Source organism: Dendrobates tinctorius, unplaced genomic scaffold, assembly GCF_039654945.1.
Source record: "Dendrobates tinctorius isolate UK_male_01 unplaced genomic scaffold, ASM3965494v1 ptg000016l, whole genome shotgun sequence".
Classification (NCBI taxonomy): Eukaryota; Metazoa; Chordata; class Amphibia; order Anura; family Dendrobatidae; genus Dendrobates; species Dendrobates tinctorius.
The window spans coordinates 14,582,714-14,598,224 of record NW_027361684.1 but is presented as its reverse complement, the minus strand read 5'-3'; the positions used below and the strand labels follow the sequence as shown (position 1 = coordinate 14,598,224).

At 39.0% G+C, this 15,511-nt stretch overlaps 1 protein-coding gene across 2 annotated transcripts in view; it reads right to left on the bottom strand.

Annotated features, from left to right (window-relative positions):
* SEZ6 (seizure related 6 homolog) overlaps positions 1-15,511 on the bottom strand; it is an 879,252-nt gene that overhangs the window by 443,756 nt on the left and 419,985 nt on the right. For both annotated transcript variants that reach the window (XM_073565484.1, XM_073565485.1), the window contains exons 2-3: positions 7,543-8,304; positions 3,500-3,633 (exon numbers count right to left, since the gene is read on the bottom strand). In XM_073565484.1, the coding sequence (XP_073421585.1) occupies positions 3,500-3,633; positions 7,543-8,304 (896 nt within the window). The remainder of the gene's footprint in view (positions 1-3,499; positions 3,634-7,542; positions 8,305-15,511) is intronic.

Here is a 15,511-nt window from a genome sequence, read left to right as displayed (position 1 = left end):
GGAAAATAGAGTTCAGCGAAACAGGTGGGTCAGATTCAAAAGTCGCCGACTTTCGCCAAAGTCGGGTTTCGCCGAGTGAAACCTGACCATAGCGTGAGGTCGGCCATGCGGTCGTCGACCTAAGCGCCAAAGTCGGATAGTCGGATTTCATAGAATGCTTGCACCTTACTTTTTTATTCAGCATGTGACTTTTTTTTTCAGCCAATGAGCTAGGACCTACACTGTGGGCAATGAGATGACATGTGCAGCTTCCGGAGAGAGGGAAATTGATTTCGCGTACTTTAAAAACGCGGTCTGGCATGTAGGTGTCCTCCACTCCCTGCCGACTTTGCTTCCCCATTGACTTGCATTGGGTTTCGTGTTTCAGTCGGACCTCCGACTTTTCCCGATAGTCGGCCGATTTCGTTCGACTCGACTTTTGAGAAAGTCGGGTTTCATGACACCCGACTCGACCCTAAAAAAGGGAAAGTCACTCATCTCTACTGGAAAATATTACAATCGACGATGCTAACCCCATTATCATTCCATAGATTGTATCAGATTAAAGTTGGCTGAGATTTACCACAAAGGTACTGTATGTTATCGCTTAGACTTGACTCTTCTTTGGCTAATGCTTCCCTGTAAATCAGATTTTTTTTGCCCTGAAAATTGTTATATAGCTTATAAACCTATATTTTTAGCTACGAGAAGATAACTTAAAGGGGATGTCCAATAAAAAAAATTAAAAAGTGTATATACAGTAGGAGAAATAAATATTTGATCCCTTGCTGATTTTGTAAGTTTGCCCACTGACAAAGACACGAACAGTCTACAATTTTAAGAGTTGGTTAGTTTTAACATTGAGAGATAGAAAAATAAATAAAATCCAAAAAACCACATTGTACAAATTATATAAATTTACTTGCATTCTGCAGTGAAATAATTATTTGATCCCTCTGGCAAACAAGACTTAATACTTGGTGGCAACACCCTTGTTGGCAAGCACAGCAGTCAGACATGTTTTGTAGCTGATGATGAGGTTTGCGCAGATGTCAGGAGGAATTTTGGTCCAATCCTCTTTGCAGATCATCTCTAAATCATTAAGATTTTGAGGCTGTCGCTTGGCAACTCGGAGCTTCAACTCCCTCCATATGTTTTCTATGGGATTAAGGTCTGGAGACTGGCTAGGCCACTCAATGACCTTAATGTGCTTCTTTTTGAGCCACTCCTTTGTTACCTTGGCTGTATGTTTTGGGTCATTGTCTTGCTGGAAGACCCAGCCACAACCCATTGTTAATGTCCTGGCGGAGGGAAGGAGGCTGTCACTCAGGATTTTACGGTACATGGCTCCATCCATTCTCTTATTGATGTGGTGAAGTAGTCCTGTGCCCTTAGCAGAGAAACACCCCCCAAACATAATGTTTCCACCTTCATGCTTGACAGTGGGGACGGTGTTCTTTTGGTCATAGGCAGCATTTCTCTTCCTCCAAGCACGGCACGTTGAGTTAATGCCAAAGAGCTCAATCTTTGTCTCATCTGACCACATCACCTTTTTCCAATCACTCACAGAATCATCCAGGTGTTCATTGGCAAACTTCAGATGGGCCTGCACGTATACCTTCTTGAGCAGGGGGAACCTTGCTGGCACTGCAGGAATTTAAAGCTTTATGGCGCTATGTGTTACCAATGGTTTTACTGATGACTGTAATCCGAGCTGCTTTGATATCATTAACAAGTTCCCCACATGTAATTTTAGGCTGATCTCTCACCTTCCTTATGATCAAGGATAACCCACGAGATAAAATTCTGGATGGTGCCCCAGATCGATGTCGATTGACAGTCATTTTGTATTTCTTCCATTTTCTTATTATTGCACCAACAGTTGTCTCTTTCTCACCCAGCGTCTTCCTTATGGTTTTGTAGCCCATTCCTGCTTTGTGCAGGTCTATGATCTTGTCCCTGACATCCTTATAAAGCTCTTTGGTCTTGCCCATGTTGTAGGGGTTAGAGTCTGACTGATTAATTGAGTGTGTGGACAATAGTCTTTTATAAAGTTGACTATGTAAGACAGCTGTCTTTAATTCGGGTAACAAGTTGATTAGGAGCATCTAACTGGTCTGTAGGAGCCAGAACACTTTATGGTTGGTAGTGGATCAAATACTTATTTCTCACTGCAAAATGCAAATAAATTTATCTAATTTACACAATGTGATTTTCGGAATTTTATTTTTAATATTCTCCCTCTCAATGTTAAAATTAACCTACCCTTAAAATTATAGACTGTTCATGTCTTTGTCAGTGGGCAAACTTACAAAACCAGCAAGGGATCCAATACTTATTTTCCCCATTGTATTTTAATGGAAATCTGTATCCAGATTTTTGCTACCTTCTCTGAGAGCAGCATAATGTAGGTGCAGACCCTGATTCCAGCAATGCATCACTTGATATATTGGGTGCAGCAGTTGTGATACAATCAGAATTCTTAGATGCAGCAAAGCTCAGAAAGCTCACATCACAGCTTTCTGTGTACATTGTCTATTGACAGTGAGCTGCTTATCAGAGGAGAGAGCATGTTCAGTACAGGGCTCATGTGCACTGTGGTCCAGGAGGTGATAATCTCCTGGTGATAAAGCCTCCATTGTATAGAAACAACAGCACAAAGCCTAATAAGTTATAAGTTTCACTAAATTGTGGTTTAAGCAATTAGCATTTTGTACATAGCGGTCTTATTGCTCTTTTTGCTACGGTAGAAATGCAACTTCAAATTTTCAACACTACATCTATTTTTTAATCACTTTCGCAGCAAAATGAAAAATATAATTACAATAAAGCAACTTTTTCCAATTAGTTTTTTTTACTAAAAATATAGAATTTTTTTTTGTAGTACACAGCTCATGTGCTGACAAATTTATCTGTATGGCTGGAAAATATAAAAAAAAACAAACCTCCAGAATTTAAATTTATTTCACTCCTATCTTCCCCTTCCCTTCTACAAACTAATGAATATTTATCAGCTAAAAGTAAAGGACAGATGAAACGATATATAATCAGAGTATATGAGTTGTATAGTGTGTGACCATGATGTCACAGACATTTTACACCAAATTTTTTGAGATACCGGTTAAAATTGGTTGAAAAGGTGGACATTTACGATAGACTGTTACGTGGAAGTAATCCGGGAGCATCATATTAAAAATGTACAGTCTTTACCAAGAAATAACAACTGGTAATTCCGTTTTTGTCACTTGCGCCTGCTTATATGGCTTTGTGTATGGGGCATAAACTTTTTTTTCCATATTGCACATTGAAAGGTCAGCTCGGAGCAGCTGGAATTGCAGCAATTTGGTCACTTCCCTTTTTATAAATGTTATCATTTATGTGATAAGTTTAATACACATATATTTTATTGAGACTCAGGCAGAGGAATTTCCATAGAAAGAACGGTTCTATGGTGTTCGTAAGTTATTTCATTTACTTGTCAGATTTTTCACTCCCTGTCATTATCTTACATAGTACTTACCTTAATTTCAACTCCATAACCGGAATACACATAGATTGTATAACTGCAGTCAACGCCGGTGTTATATGGAGCGCTTCTATAAACCGGAGATAGGAGAACGCCCTCAGGAGATGTAAAATTTTTACTGCAGGTTTCTGTAAGGAAATAAAGAGAGTAGCATACAGTCTCGTGTCTCATCGTTTGTGATATCTTTTTTACGGTAGTTAGATATAGTCACATATAGAATTAGCAACATAGAATATGTAATTTGTCATAACTCACATGTGATTTTCCTTAGACTACTGTAAAACCTGAAACATAATCTTAAACTATTAAAAATAAAACATTTCTATTGATGACCTAGTAATACTATCACTAAAAAAGGAGCATTCGTGATCATGTCATGTAACCAAAAAACAACGTCGTCCCAGAAGCATTAGTGCTAATTTATCAGTTCTAAGCCTAAGCACTTAACTCCTTGATGACCAGGCACATTTTGTACTTTTTATATATTCAGTTTTAAGAGCTCTAAAAATTTGAATTGAACACATCATAAAATAATTTTTTGCCTCTTTCTCTCTATGTACATAGGGCCTAATTTTTATATAATCTTTATTTTCTTCTCTTGTTGATATTGGGGCAAAATATAAAGAAAAAAACATTTTTTTGCAACCACTAAGGACTAAAATACATTTTACATTGTGTTCCCTTTCCACACTAATTATTTGTGTGTGTTGAGCACATGTTTTTTTTCTTAGATGGGGTGAGGCTTAGATTGGCAGACTTTTAATTTATTTTATGTTTCTCATCCATTTCAAAAAAGAATGTAGACATTTAAATGCGTTTTTTATTGCTGTTTTTCCCTGTAAGTAGGGCTGGTATTTTAGCCCAAGTTACAGGGTAAATTCAGCCTCCTGAGTCCACTGCAGAGTTTATCTAGGTGTGCTAAGATACAGTTGCTCCTGTACCTTCCTGGCACATGACAATCCTATGACTTCTGGAAGAGGAGGAGGAAGCGATCATAGCATTTCCTGTACTATATACACAGATCATCAAGGCAACAATGACTGTAAAGTTCTTTATGGCTAGTACATCCATCTCTGACAGCTGGTGCCCACTTCTGTATGTGCATGATCTCTGCAGTTTTTGACTCTGCAGTGATGTTATAAAATGTAATTCCAGATTAATATGTGGAGCAGCCAAACATTTTAAGTTTGCAAGCAGTTAAGCTATGTTGTGGCAATTGACAAGTGTCTAGTTTGCAAGGTAATTTTAGAATTTCTGTGTGGAAAAACCTAGCAATTATTTTTGTTTTTTCTGTTTTGTTTAAACAAAAGTCACTCAGATATAGATCTTGGTGGTTGTCCAGTTTTGATAGTATACCATATGAGGGAAATTAAGGACATTAAAGCCCACTTTTCAATAGAGAGGTTGTCCATTTTGAACAATCACCCATGTTACAAGCCCTAGTGATCATCTGTGATATGAGAGAAAACTTGGTGCAAATCAAGCATTATGTAAGAGATGAGCATCTCCCCAATAGATGATGACTAGAGACGAGTGGATCTTTTAGGGTGTGTGCACACGCTGCGGAATGCTCTGCGGATTTGTCGGTGCGGATTTAGTAAAATCCGCAGGTAAATCCGCAGGTCAGAAGACCTGCAGTTTATCTGCAGATTACCCTGCGGTTTTGCCCTGCGGTTTATCATCTCTACAATGGAGCAGATAGCAAACCGCAGCGGAATCCGCAGAAAGAATTGACATGTCGTTTCTTTCTGCGGATTGAAAACCGCAGCAAAACCGGGCGGAAAAATCCGCACCGTCTGCACTGCGGTTTTCGTTTTCTATAGGTTATAATGCCGCAGAATCCGCAGCGTGTGCACACACCCTTACAATTTGAATCTGCTGACTTTGCGATTTTTCCCCAAAAACTCAATCCTTGTTGAATAAATTTGTATGGATTTCAATACGGGAAACCTTGTAATTGCTTGTAAAAGAGGAGAGACAATCTTGCTGACCTTAAAAAAGTTGTCCACTACTTGGACAACTTCTTTTCATAAACCTCGCTTGGCCCCCACAAAATAATAAAGCTTATACTCACATCCAGTGCCTTTGCCATTCTTGCGGTGTTGGCAATTGCTCTCCCTTTGGCTTTCGTGCAGTGTTGTGACATATGACGCCGGCGACCAATCAGCACTGGTGTCACTGTCCCCGCCTTCGTACAAGTTGTGCATGAGGAGGAAGTTAGGGAACATCTGTAGCCCAGACTTCCTCTTCATGTTTGATTTGTCCTAAGGCTGAGACAGTGATGCCAGTGCTGATTGGGCCCCGGCGTCACGTGTCACAACACCACACGAAGCTCCGGGACTGCGAGTGCCGACAAGAGTGGAATGGTGCCAGCACGAGAGGTGAGCATAGGCTTTATTATTTTATCGGGTCCAAATATTTTGATCAATAATGGATTCTACTTGCTGTGGAAAACCCCTTTAACAGCTTAAAATTTACAGTTGGAAGAGGACCCTGCTGACCATAAAAGTTTACACTCTACAGGAGAGAAAAGACCCCCGCTGACCATATAAGATCACACTCTACAGAAGAGAGAGACTTACCTAGTGCATCTGGAGATGGAAAACGACTACTGTACAAACTGTGCGTTGGTGGAAACCGCTGATCTGTGATGGTCCAAGTACTGACCACCACTGTACATGGTATGATAATCCACTAGTTGTCATAGCTGCAGGGAATTAAGGGGAGGCTTGCATGCAAATGCAAAAAGACATTGGCCTGCTCTTTGTTGTTTCAGCAGTGTGGGAAATGGTGCAGAGCAAGTTTTCTTTTGTGAACAGCAAATCAAATCTCAAAATGCTCAAATTTGTTCAAAATGTTCAAATTTGTGTGAGACCGTGAGTTTCAGGAAATTCATCTAGAACTCAATCCCTCAGAATTGATCCGCTCATCTCTAATGATGGTCTTAAACAGAAAACCCACCCCAACTCAAAAGCATAAGATGGTATTTGAAAATGTTTTATTCTAAACTATACAATCTTTTTAACCACTTTCCGCACTATGACATACCATTACATCATGAAACTGGTGTGGAAATATGGAATGGACTTAAAAGATGAATCAGGTCCTGGCTGTGTTATGGCATAGCAGCACTGATCAGAGGCTAGCTTCAACCGCTGCTGTTTAACCACTTTCTGACAGCCATAGCCTGAGTTCCATAAGAGAAGCAGACGTATTGCAGCATATCATACAAATGATTAAGCAATCACAGGTTCAAGTCTGTATGGGGACTAAAAAATTCAGTGAACTGTAAAAGAAAAGTTATTAAAAAATTAAAAAAATATAAAAATATAAAATTTGAATACTGATAACCCATTTTCAACATTTTTTTTTAAAAAAAGTGACAAAAATTGCATATTTAGTACTGCCACATCTGTTAAAAAAAAGTTAAGGCGTTTGGAAAATGTCGATGCAAAAAAAAATTGTTATAAAATCGCTAAAATTCTAGAAAAAAAAAACAAAATTATACACAAGTTAATTTTCAGTGCATAATGAAAGCCGTAAAAACAATATAAAAAAATGGTGAATTTGCATTTTTTCCCAATATTTCTTGAATGGTTTAATGTGTGAATGGTGATTGTTTTAATGCAAAACTAAAATTCAATTTGCAAATAATAAGTCCTCCTCCATCTAGGACAACAAAACAATTGTAAAAGTTATGGCTCTTAGAAAAAATAAAGGAAAAAAGAAAATAGCAAAAATAAAAAATGTCTGCTTGCTTAAAAGGATAGAAGATGGGTATAGGGCAATGAAGAGACGTAGGGTCTTACTTAAGTAGCAAATATGATTTCACGTAAGAAGATTTTCACCTTCCATATTTACTGATAAAATGCGCCAGACTGATTAAATGGAATATGTCAGCAGAATTTCACCCTCCCCCAAACTATTTTTGTGTGCATGTAGATTTTGTATGTTTATTTTACCTAATACATACCAAACATTTTATAGACTGGGGAAAAGAATACGGTACCTAATTGTAGTTACATTTCCATAATTACCTGGCACTGGCACAGTAACGGTGATAGTTGTGGTAATAATGGTGCTGGTGGTGGTCTCTTCTTCTTCTTCGGTCAGTCTAACTGAAGGCGTGGATATGTTGAATATAATCTTTCTTGTATTCTTTATCTCTGCTGTAGTTCTGGTGTTCGTTCTTTCTTGTGCCCCATATGTGCCAGAACTATCTTGTGTGGTATCAGTAAAGGAAGAACGAGAAATTGATAAAGTTTTAGTGTGACTTGAGCCTTGCTGGGGTGCATGATAGACATTACCCTTCTCTGTTTGGACTGTGATATGAGAATCCAAAGTTGGAAGTGAATCCAGCACTGGGGCTGATGATACAGTTCCCTGAATTTCTCTTCCATTTTCAGTGACAATAGAAGTGGTATCCATTATCATTGTAGATGGGATTAGAGGAATCGTAGGTGTAGAAGAATCATCAAGAGATGTTGGTAAATGGTCTGAATGTGCCAGATTAACTTTCGTTTTTAGCGCAGTCAATCTGTCTTTCACATCACTATCTTCCTGTTTGGTTCTTGAAAAGTAAGATGGTAGATGGCGGAAGTCTTTTTTCATAATACTCTCGTGAAGAATCCCCTCTAAAAATGGGTGGTGGTTCAACAATGTCATACTAGGTGCTGTTGTGAAGAAAGGCACCTCTCCTTCTAGATCCTCTACCAGCGTGGTGGAAGTTGCATCTTGCTTTGGATCCGATCTTCCAGTTGGCTTATTGCTGATTTCATTTCTTGTTGCAGAAATCAAACCTAGTTAAAAAAAGACAAGAGGAATTAGTGACGAAAGTATTTAAGAGAACTCAGAATTCAAATGAAAAATTGGATCTGCTACACAAACTAAATAACCATATGGAGGCTTGGTTTATTCTCGATGGGTCAAGTTCAAAATACATGTTAGAGCGGTTTCACACATGAACTTTTTTTTCTACTACGTGAAAACCAATCTGTGTTTCTTTCTGTACCCATTGTTGGTCTAAGTGTCATTTTTATGATCCTTATTGCAAAACTTTTTCACCTTTGAAAAAAGAGAAAAATACAATTCTTAGCTTTTGCTACTCCATAAACAGACGACACCCAATTGCTATCGATTTTTTTGTATCCACAATAGAGATCAAATTAGGACATATTGCTAGGGGCTTTTAGTTTTTAGTGAATCAATCTGTAAAAAAAGAAAAAAGGACACATTCATATGATAAATATGTGAAAGAGCTCTAAGAGTTTGTGTATACCTTCCAAGCACAGTATCATGACGAATGGATTATGAAAAAAAAAGAGAAACTTTACAGAAGCAACATTTCCGAGTTTAGGCTAAAGCTGCTATACTTCTTTCTTTGACCTAAAATAAGCCGTAGTAATCAATGACCTTAGACACAAGATGGAATCCAACACTGAACAGAAAAACTATATTCAACTTGTTCCAGGGCAGATTTCTTAAAAATAAAATGACTATTCTTTTACTTTCGCCTGCTGCGCCTGAAGGATGAAAAGAAAGTTCATTTAGACTTGACCCCAATCAAGGCAAAAGAGAAAAATCTATTTCCAGTGGCTGCAACTTAGACAAAAACTGAAGGGATCAATGTAGCTGGTAGGTAAAATGTCAGTGGAAAATGGATCAGACTTCTCTCATCTCCCAGTCTATGGGTATATATGAGACCTCTCACGTAATATCCATCTGACATTGACCTCCAATGTCATAGACATGTCCAAAAGCAATGCATGGCTTAGTGGCGAGACAGAATACTGCCATGATGAGACATTGTATTATTGTTATTACCAAAATAGCATAATGTCTTAAGTTTAATATTCTATAATATTCTGTGGATAAGTTTTACATAGTTTAGTAAAATCTTATAATTTCTTAAAGGGAAGCTGTCGGTTAATCTGCAGGTAGATAGGGTTAAAATCATATTAGGCTGTCCTAATGAAGCCCTGAAGAAATGTTGATGAGCTGCATCCAAAGAGCAACAGGTCAATGGCTGCAGCCTGCACATGATGCAACAAGTCACATGAAACAGCGGCGTTGACATTGCTGGACTGATGCCGCTGCAGGAGAGGAGTATACACTGCTTATATTTTAATTAGGGTCTTGATTTAAGCTTGAGTTGTCCAGTAATGCCCCCCCCCCTTTAAACTGACCAAGTACAATTGATGGCTTGGCCAAAATTTGTAGGTTTTTAGCCCAGGGAAGGCATGCACACCAACTCATATTCCAGTTCGTCTCTCTTTTGTTTCAGTTTGTTTGCACCCTGTGTATATAAAGAATTGGCCTCCTTTTTCTTTGAGCTGGACATTACATTTATGTAGTTCCCCATAGCTGTGTGTCCACTAGCCAGCTCTGTCCTTCTCAGCCCTTATCCAAATGCACGTCACTTGACAAATGGTAAGGTTTTAATATTAGAGGTTAGGACCGTCCCGAATCAGGTCACCATGATGTGGTGGGATGGCTTTTACATTTTTATAAAAAATTATGTTAACTATGCGCCCTATATTACTTTCATGCACTATTGATGTTTATTTATTTACTCGAGGGTATTTGCTTAATTTGCTTATGATGTTTTTAACTTAGGTTTTGTCTGTTTAGTGGCCAGTGGAAACATGCGCTTACACGCTGCATGTACACCAATTTATATCCCAATTCATCTCTTTAGGTTTTTTATGTTTTATATATTAGGCTAGGGTCCCATCAAAGACTGGTACGCCTTGTCGTGGCTGATGTGCTCTCATGAAATCACCAGTTTATTCTCTAGGTACCTTCAAGTATATTGTTTATAGCAGTATTGCAGTCCAAATTTCACATATTAAATATTTGCATATGTCTTAGTGCTTACATAGGCTGCTGTACTCTTATATTTGTTTATTATGTAGTCTTAGCAGCTTTCACCTGTTCACATTTGCTTTATTCTGTTCAGAGGTGTTGGTCAGTTTATTTTATTTTATATAGCTTGGTCGAAAGTTATCTCTCCCTAACCCCATACACTGGAACGCTTGGGTTGGTTCCTATGCTCTCTATGAGAAATCCACTGCCAGACATAGACTTCTCTCTCCAAATTGAAAAAAGCCCTTGAAATTCAACAGACCAGATCCTTCTCACCCCCTGACATAATCTGTCAGGGAAGAGTTGGAGGCCCCCATACATAGCAGAAGGTCAGAGGAACTTCTGAAATTGGTGGATTCAGCCAACTTTTATCTAATATCCATTTAGTCTACTACTGCCTGGTCATAGATAGAACTCAAATTAACACTTGTGCCAAGAAATACTTTCTATTATCTATTATAGATGATGTACAGAACTTGCAGTACATAAGAAAATTGCTCTACAAGCATTGCTTTAATGAATGATTCACCTCTGCAAATTCAGAAACGCATTCTCCTGACGAACACTGTTCTCCTGTACTAGCACAGTAATTAATAAATGTATTCATCATCCGCTCTGACCTTTCTTCCAAATCCACTGAATCTTCCCTAATCATTTTCACTTGTTCGCCGGTGTTTATCAACATTTCATCCTATTTCTCCCTTATTATCTCTTCCTCCCACAAACCTGCTCATCTGCTTCACTACAAGGGAGTGTCGGATAAAAAAAGTGTGCCTTATTATTTTTCTCATTATAAGTTCTTGCTAAATGAGTCGGAATGTAAAAGTGTTTCTAGCAGTAGACGAAAGCCTTCAAGGATAAGATAAGCCAACCTGTGACTCTCTGCATCTAAAGAACAACCACCATCATCGGAATTGCCATAGCAGTGTAAAACAAATGATGAATCACATGTGGGCTCCTCTATCATAATGACATTAATATTTAAAGTGGTATTTCCATCTCAGACAATTATGGCATATCCACCCCTTGCATCTCCAACTATCTCATTAATAGTGCGCTATTTCACACAACTGTCGTTGTTCAGAGTGACTCCCTTTTATATTAAGTTCTATGAGAGTTCTGAAAATATTAGAATAGCTATTTCCAATGATATTTGGCCTCCTATAAAAGTAAATGCAGAGGTACATAGGTGCCCAACCATCTCTCCATTTCCAACTGCGAATATTCTGGAGATAGATGGGAATAACCCTTAAATGGAGTTACTCATTTTATGACCACTGCATATTTTGATGTTTTAATGTTCAAGCCTTGAAAAAGTACAAGCAATATGTCAAGGTAAGACCATCACGAGAAAGCCCATCTGCAGGAACAGTACATGGGACTAATATAAGACCATCTCGTATGGCAAAGTATCCCCACTGCTCAAGGAGTGCAGAAAAAATAGAGGCCCAAAAAATATAGATTCAGTGGCACTTAACCATCAAAAAAACTTTATTGCACAACATCGGTAAAAGTGCAATGCTTGGGGGGATGAGCCTGGCGCAATGACGATGGCCGTTACGAGTTGCATCTTGTGCTTCAACGGATCAATAAAGGTGAAACCCCTTGAAGCACTAGACACAGCGTGAAATGGCTGTGGTCTTTGCACCCCGCTTATCACCCCAAGAAATGCATTTGAGTCATAGCTACATGTTATCTAATAGACAGGATGGAGCACTATTAATTTTTAAATTAGTGTCGTGTCCATTTGCTTCATTGCCAGTGTACAGATGCACAGCTTTTTGATATTGTATTCCCCACCCTGAATATGTAATGCATAGATTATATATTCACTGTATTTACGAGTGGGGACTGGGGCTTATTCTGGATACAGTGTTTTGTGAGTCACTTGAATTTAAGTAGCCAAATATACAGTGGGGGAAATAAGTATTTGATAAACTGCCGATTTTGCCAGTTTTCCTACCTACAAAGAATGGAGAGGTCTGTAATTTTTATTGTAAGTAAACTGTGATAGAATTAAAAAAAAACAGAAAATCACATTGTATGATTTTTAAATAATTAAATTGCATTTTATTGCATGAAATAAGTATTTGATCACCTACCAACCAGCAAGAATTCTGGCTTTCACAGACCTGCTAGTTCTTTAACAAGACCTTCTACTCTTCACCCCTTATCTGTATTAATTTCACCTGTTTGAACTCATTATCTGTATAAAGGACACCTGTCCTCACACTCAATCACACTTCGACCCTTCAACCATGTGCAAGACTGAAAGAACTGTCTAAGGACAACAGGGACAAAAATGTAGACCTGCACAAGTCTGGGATAGGCTAAAGGACAATAGGCAAACAGATTGGTGAGAAGGCAACAATTGTTGGCCCAACTATTAGAAAATGGAACAAACACAAAATATCTGTCAATATTTTTCCATCTGGGGCTCCATACAAGATCTTCTTGTAAAGTAAGGATGATTCTGAGAAAGGTCAGGAATCAGCCCAGAGCTACATGGGAGGACATGGTTAATGACCTGAAGAGAGCTGGGACCACAGTCTCATACATTACCATTAGTAACACACTACACCCCCATGGACTAAAATTCTGCAGCGCACGCAAGGTCCCCCTACTCACGCCACCACAGAACCAGGCTTGTTTGAAGTTCACCAATGACCATCTGGATGATAAAGAGGAGGCATGGGAGAAGATCTTGTGGTCAGGTGAGGCCGAAATAGATCTTTTTGGTATCAACTCCACTTACAATGTTTGAATGAAGAAAAAGGATGGGTACAACCCCAAGAACACCGTCTCAACTTTGAAGCATGGTGGGGAAAATATCACACTTTTGGGATGCTTTTCTGCAAAGGGGACAATATGACTGGACCATATTGAACGGAGGATGGATGGGTTTATCTTCAGATTTTCTGCGGTTTAGTCTGCGGGTTTCCCCTGCAGTTTGACACCTGCCATGGAGCAGGTGCCAAACCGCAGTGGAATCTGCACAAAGAACTGACATGCTGCGGATTTGAAACCGCAGCAAATCCGTGCGGAAAATTCTGCACCATGTGCACTGCGGATTTCATTTCCTATAGACTAGAAGGGTACTGTACAGCACAGCAGAAACTGCTGCGGATCCGCGGGGCCAATTCTGCTGCGGATCCACAGCAGAATCTGTAACATGTGCACACACCCTTAAGAAGCATTTCAAGGTCTTGGAGTGGCCTAGCCATTCTCCAGTTCTGAACTCAATAGAAAATCTTTGGATCTTTGGAGGGAGCTGAAACTCAATGTGGCCCAATGATGTCCTGGAACCTAAAAGATCTGGAGATCTGTATGGAGGAGTGGGGCAAAATGAATATGAACATGTTTGCAAGTGGGCTGAAAATGGGTTTTTCAGCCTACTTGTATATTACAAATAACAGAATTTGGCTGTGAGAATCCCTGTTGCTATATATTGAATTGTCTTTGACTGTGCGAATGCCATGTTAATGTTATGATATGTGGTTATATGTAAAGCAATGTTATATCCTAGGCCATCTGTTTATATGTTGCCTGAGACAACAATGCAACAAATCCAGTGAAGTGCCACACGTGTACTGTAAGTAATTTTGTGTATCATATTTTTTGTAGCAGATGTGTCCTGGTCTAACATGTCCAGACAGCAGGCCACTGAATGGCAGAATTGATGTTTGAAGTGATGGATGCAGAGCATAAAAAGTTAACACACCATGCTGCTTTGTATTTGTAAAATGCTGACTTGGGGAGTATGGAGTTACCATTAGCATGGCAGAAAGTGAATTCTCCTGTATTGTTAGCACTACTAAGGATTTTCAGACAAACTGAAGTCAGATGCAAGACAGCCGAGATAGAGAGATACCAGTTAAGAAGGTGAATAACACTTTTCAATTGCTATGCCACCCATAAGCTATTTAAAGCAACATCCCATGCATATATATTTTTATTGAACATGTCTATATGAATGTATGTGCATGTATTGTAATGTGAGAGTATTAATATACCTACCGCTCCTCTGTCTGTTGTGCAGCACAGTTTTGCTACTTTTTTCAGTGACAACACTGTTCTGCAGACTGGCGGAACGATGTTGCGCCCTGCTGACCCAGAAGTGGCTTTTACAATGTAAGCCTATGGAGCATCAAAACGAGGCACCATAGGCTTTCATTGTAAAAGAGACCTTTAGCTCATGCATAGAGCATAGAGTGAGCAGTCTAGTCACAATTGTGGTGACGTCACTCAGAAGCGAAGCAGAACGGCACTGGGCAGCAAAGAGCAGCAGTAGGTGAGTATATTATCACACTATTATCACATGCAAATATTCACACATTTTATAAATATATATATATATGTACAGTAAATGTGATTGCTTATTTAAGGCCAAAAAGGAGCTTGTAAGAATCTTCAGGGTACATTGCAGTTAAAATAGTCCACTCCAGGAGGAGGATAATAGCTCTCCTGGATGAGACTGCCACCATTACAGAAAGAAGACAAGGAATGCCACCATAAAGTCTTATTTCTGCAAGTAAAGATATCCTCCAACATGATGAGGTTTGGCCATCATAAGATTAGATAATGTACATCAGAGAGGAGCATAGAGGCTTATTTCTGATTGTAAGGATTGTGTGATGAGACCTGGGTGTGAAAAGAAGTACCACATCTAATACAGCCAGAGATAAGTGACTGTATGTGAGGAACTGAGATGTGGTAACTAAGAGAGTAGGCTGTAAAGACTAATGCAGGGTACTGCTTCCAAAAGAAGTGACCTCGATCAGCACTTTACATGTATGTTGCCCTCCATTCTAAAGGAAGATTGTGTCTTTGTAAAGAAAGTGCTGCTGAGGTGTTTGTCAGCAGAATGTCACAAGAGTGAGCAAAGTGTTGCCAGTATGTCAGCACATTGCTCTATACCAACCATCTACCTCTAGAAAGATCTTGTAACTATCAAGCTTGTTGCCCACAGGGTGAGTAAAGTCCGTTTGAACTGTTACAAATGTCCATTTGCATTACATTTGCCATCTCTAAATGGCAAACTCTTCCTGTCCAATGAGGACCAGTGTATCCATAATATTTAATGTGGTACACCACATCACCTGACAAATACCTTACTTCTTACTATGGTTTCCTTTGCTTTGT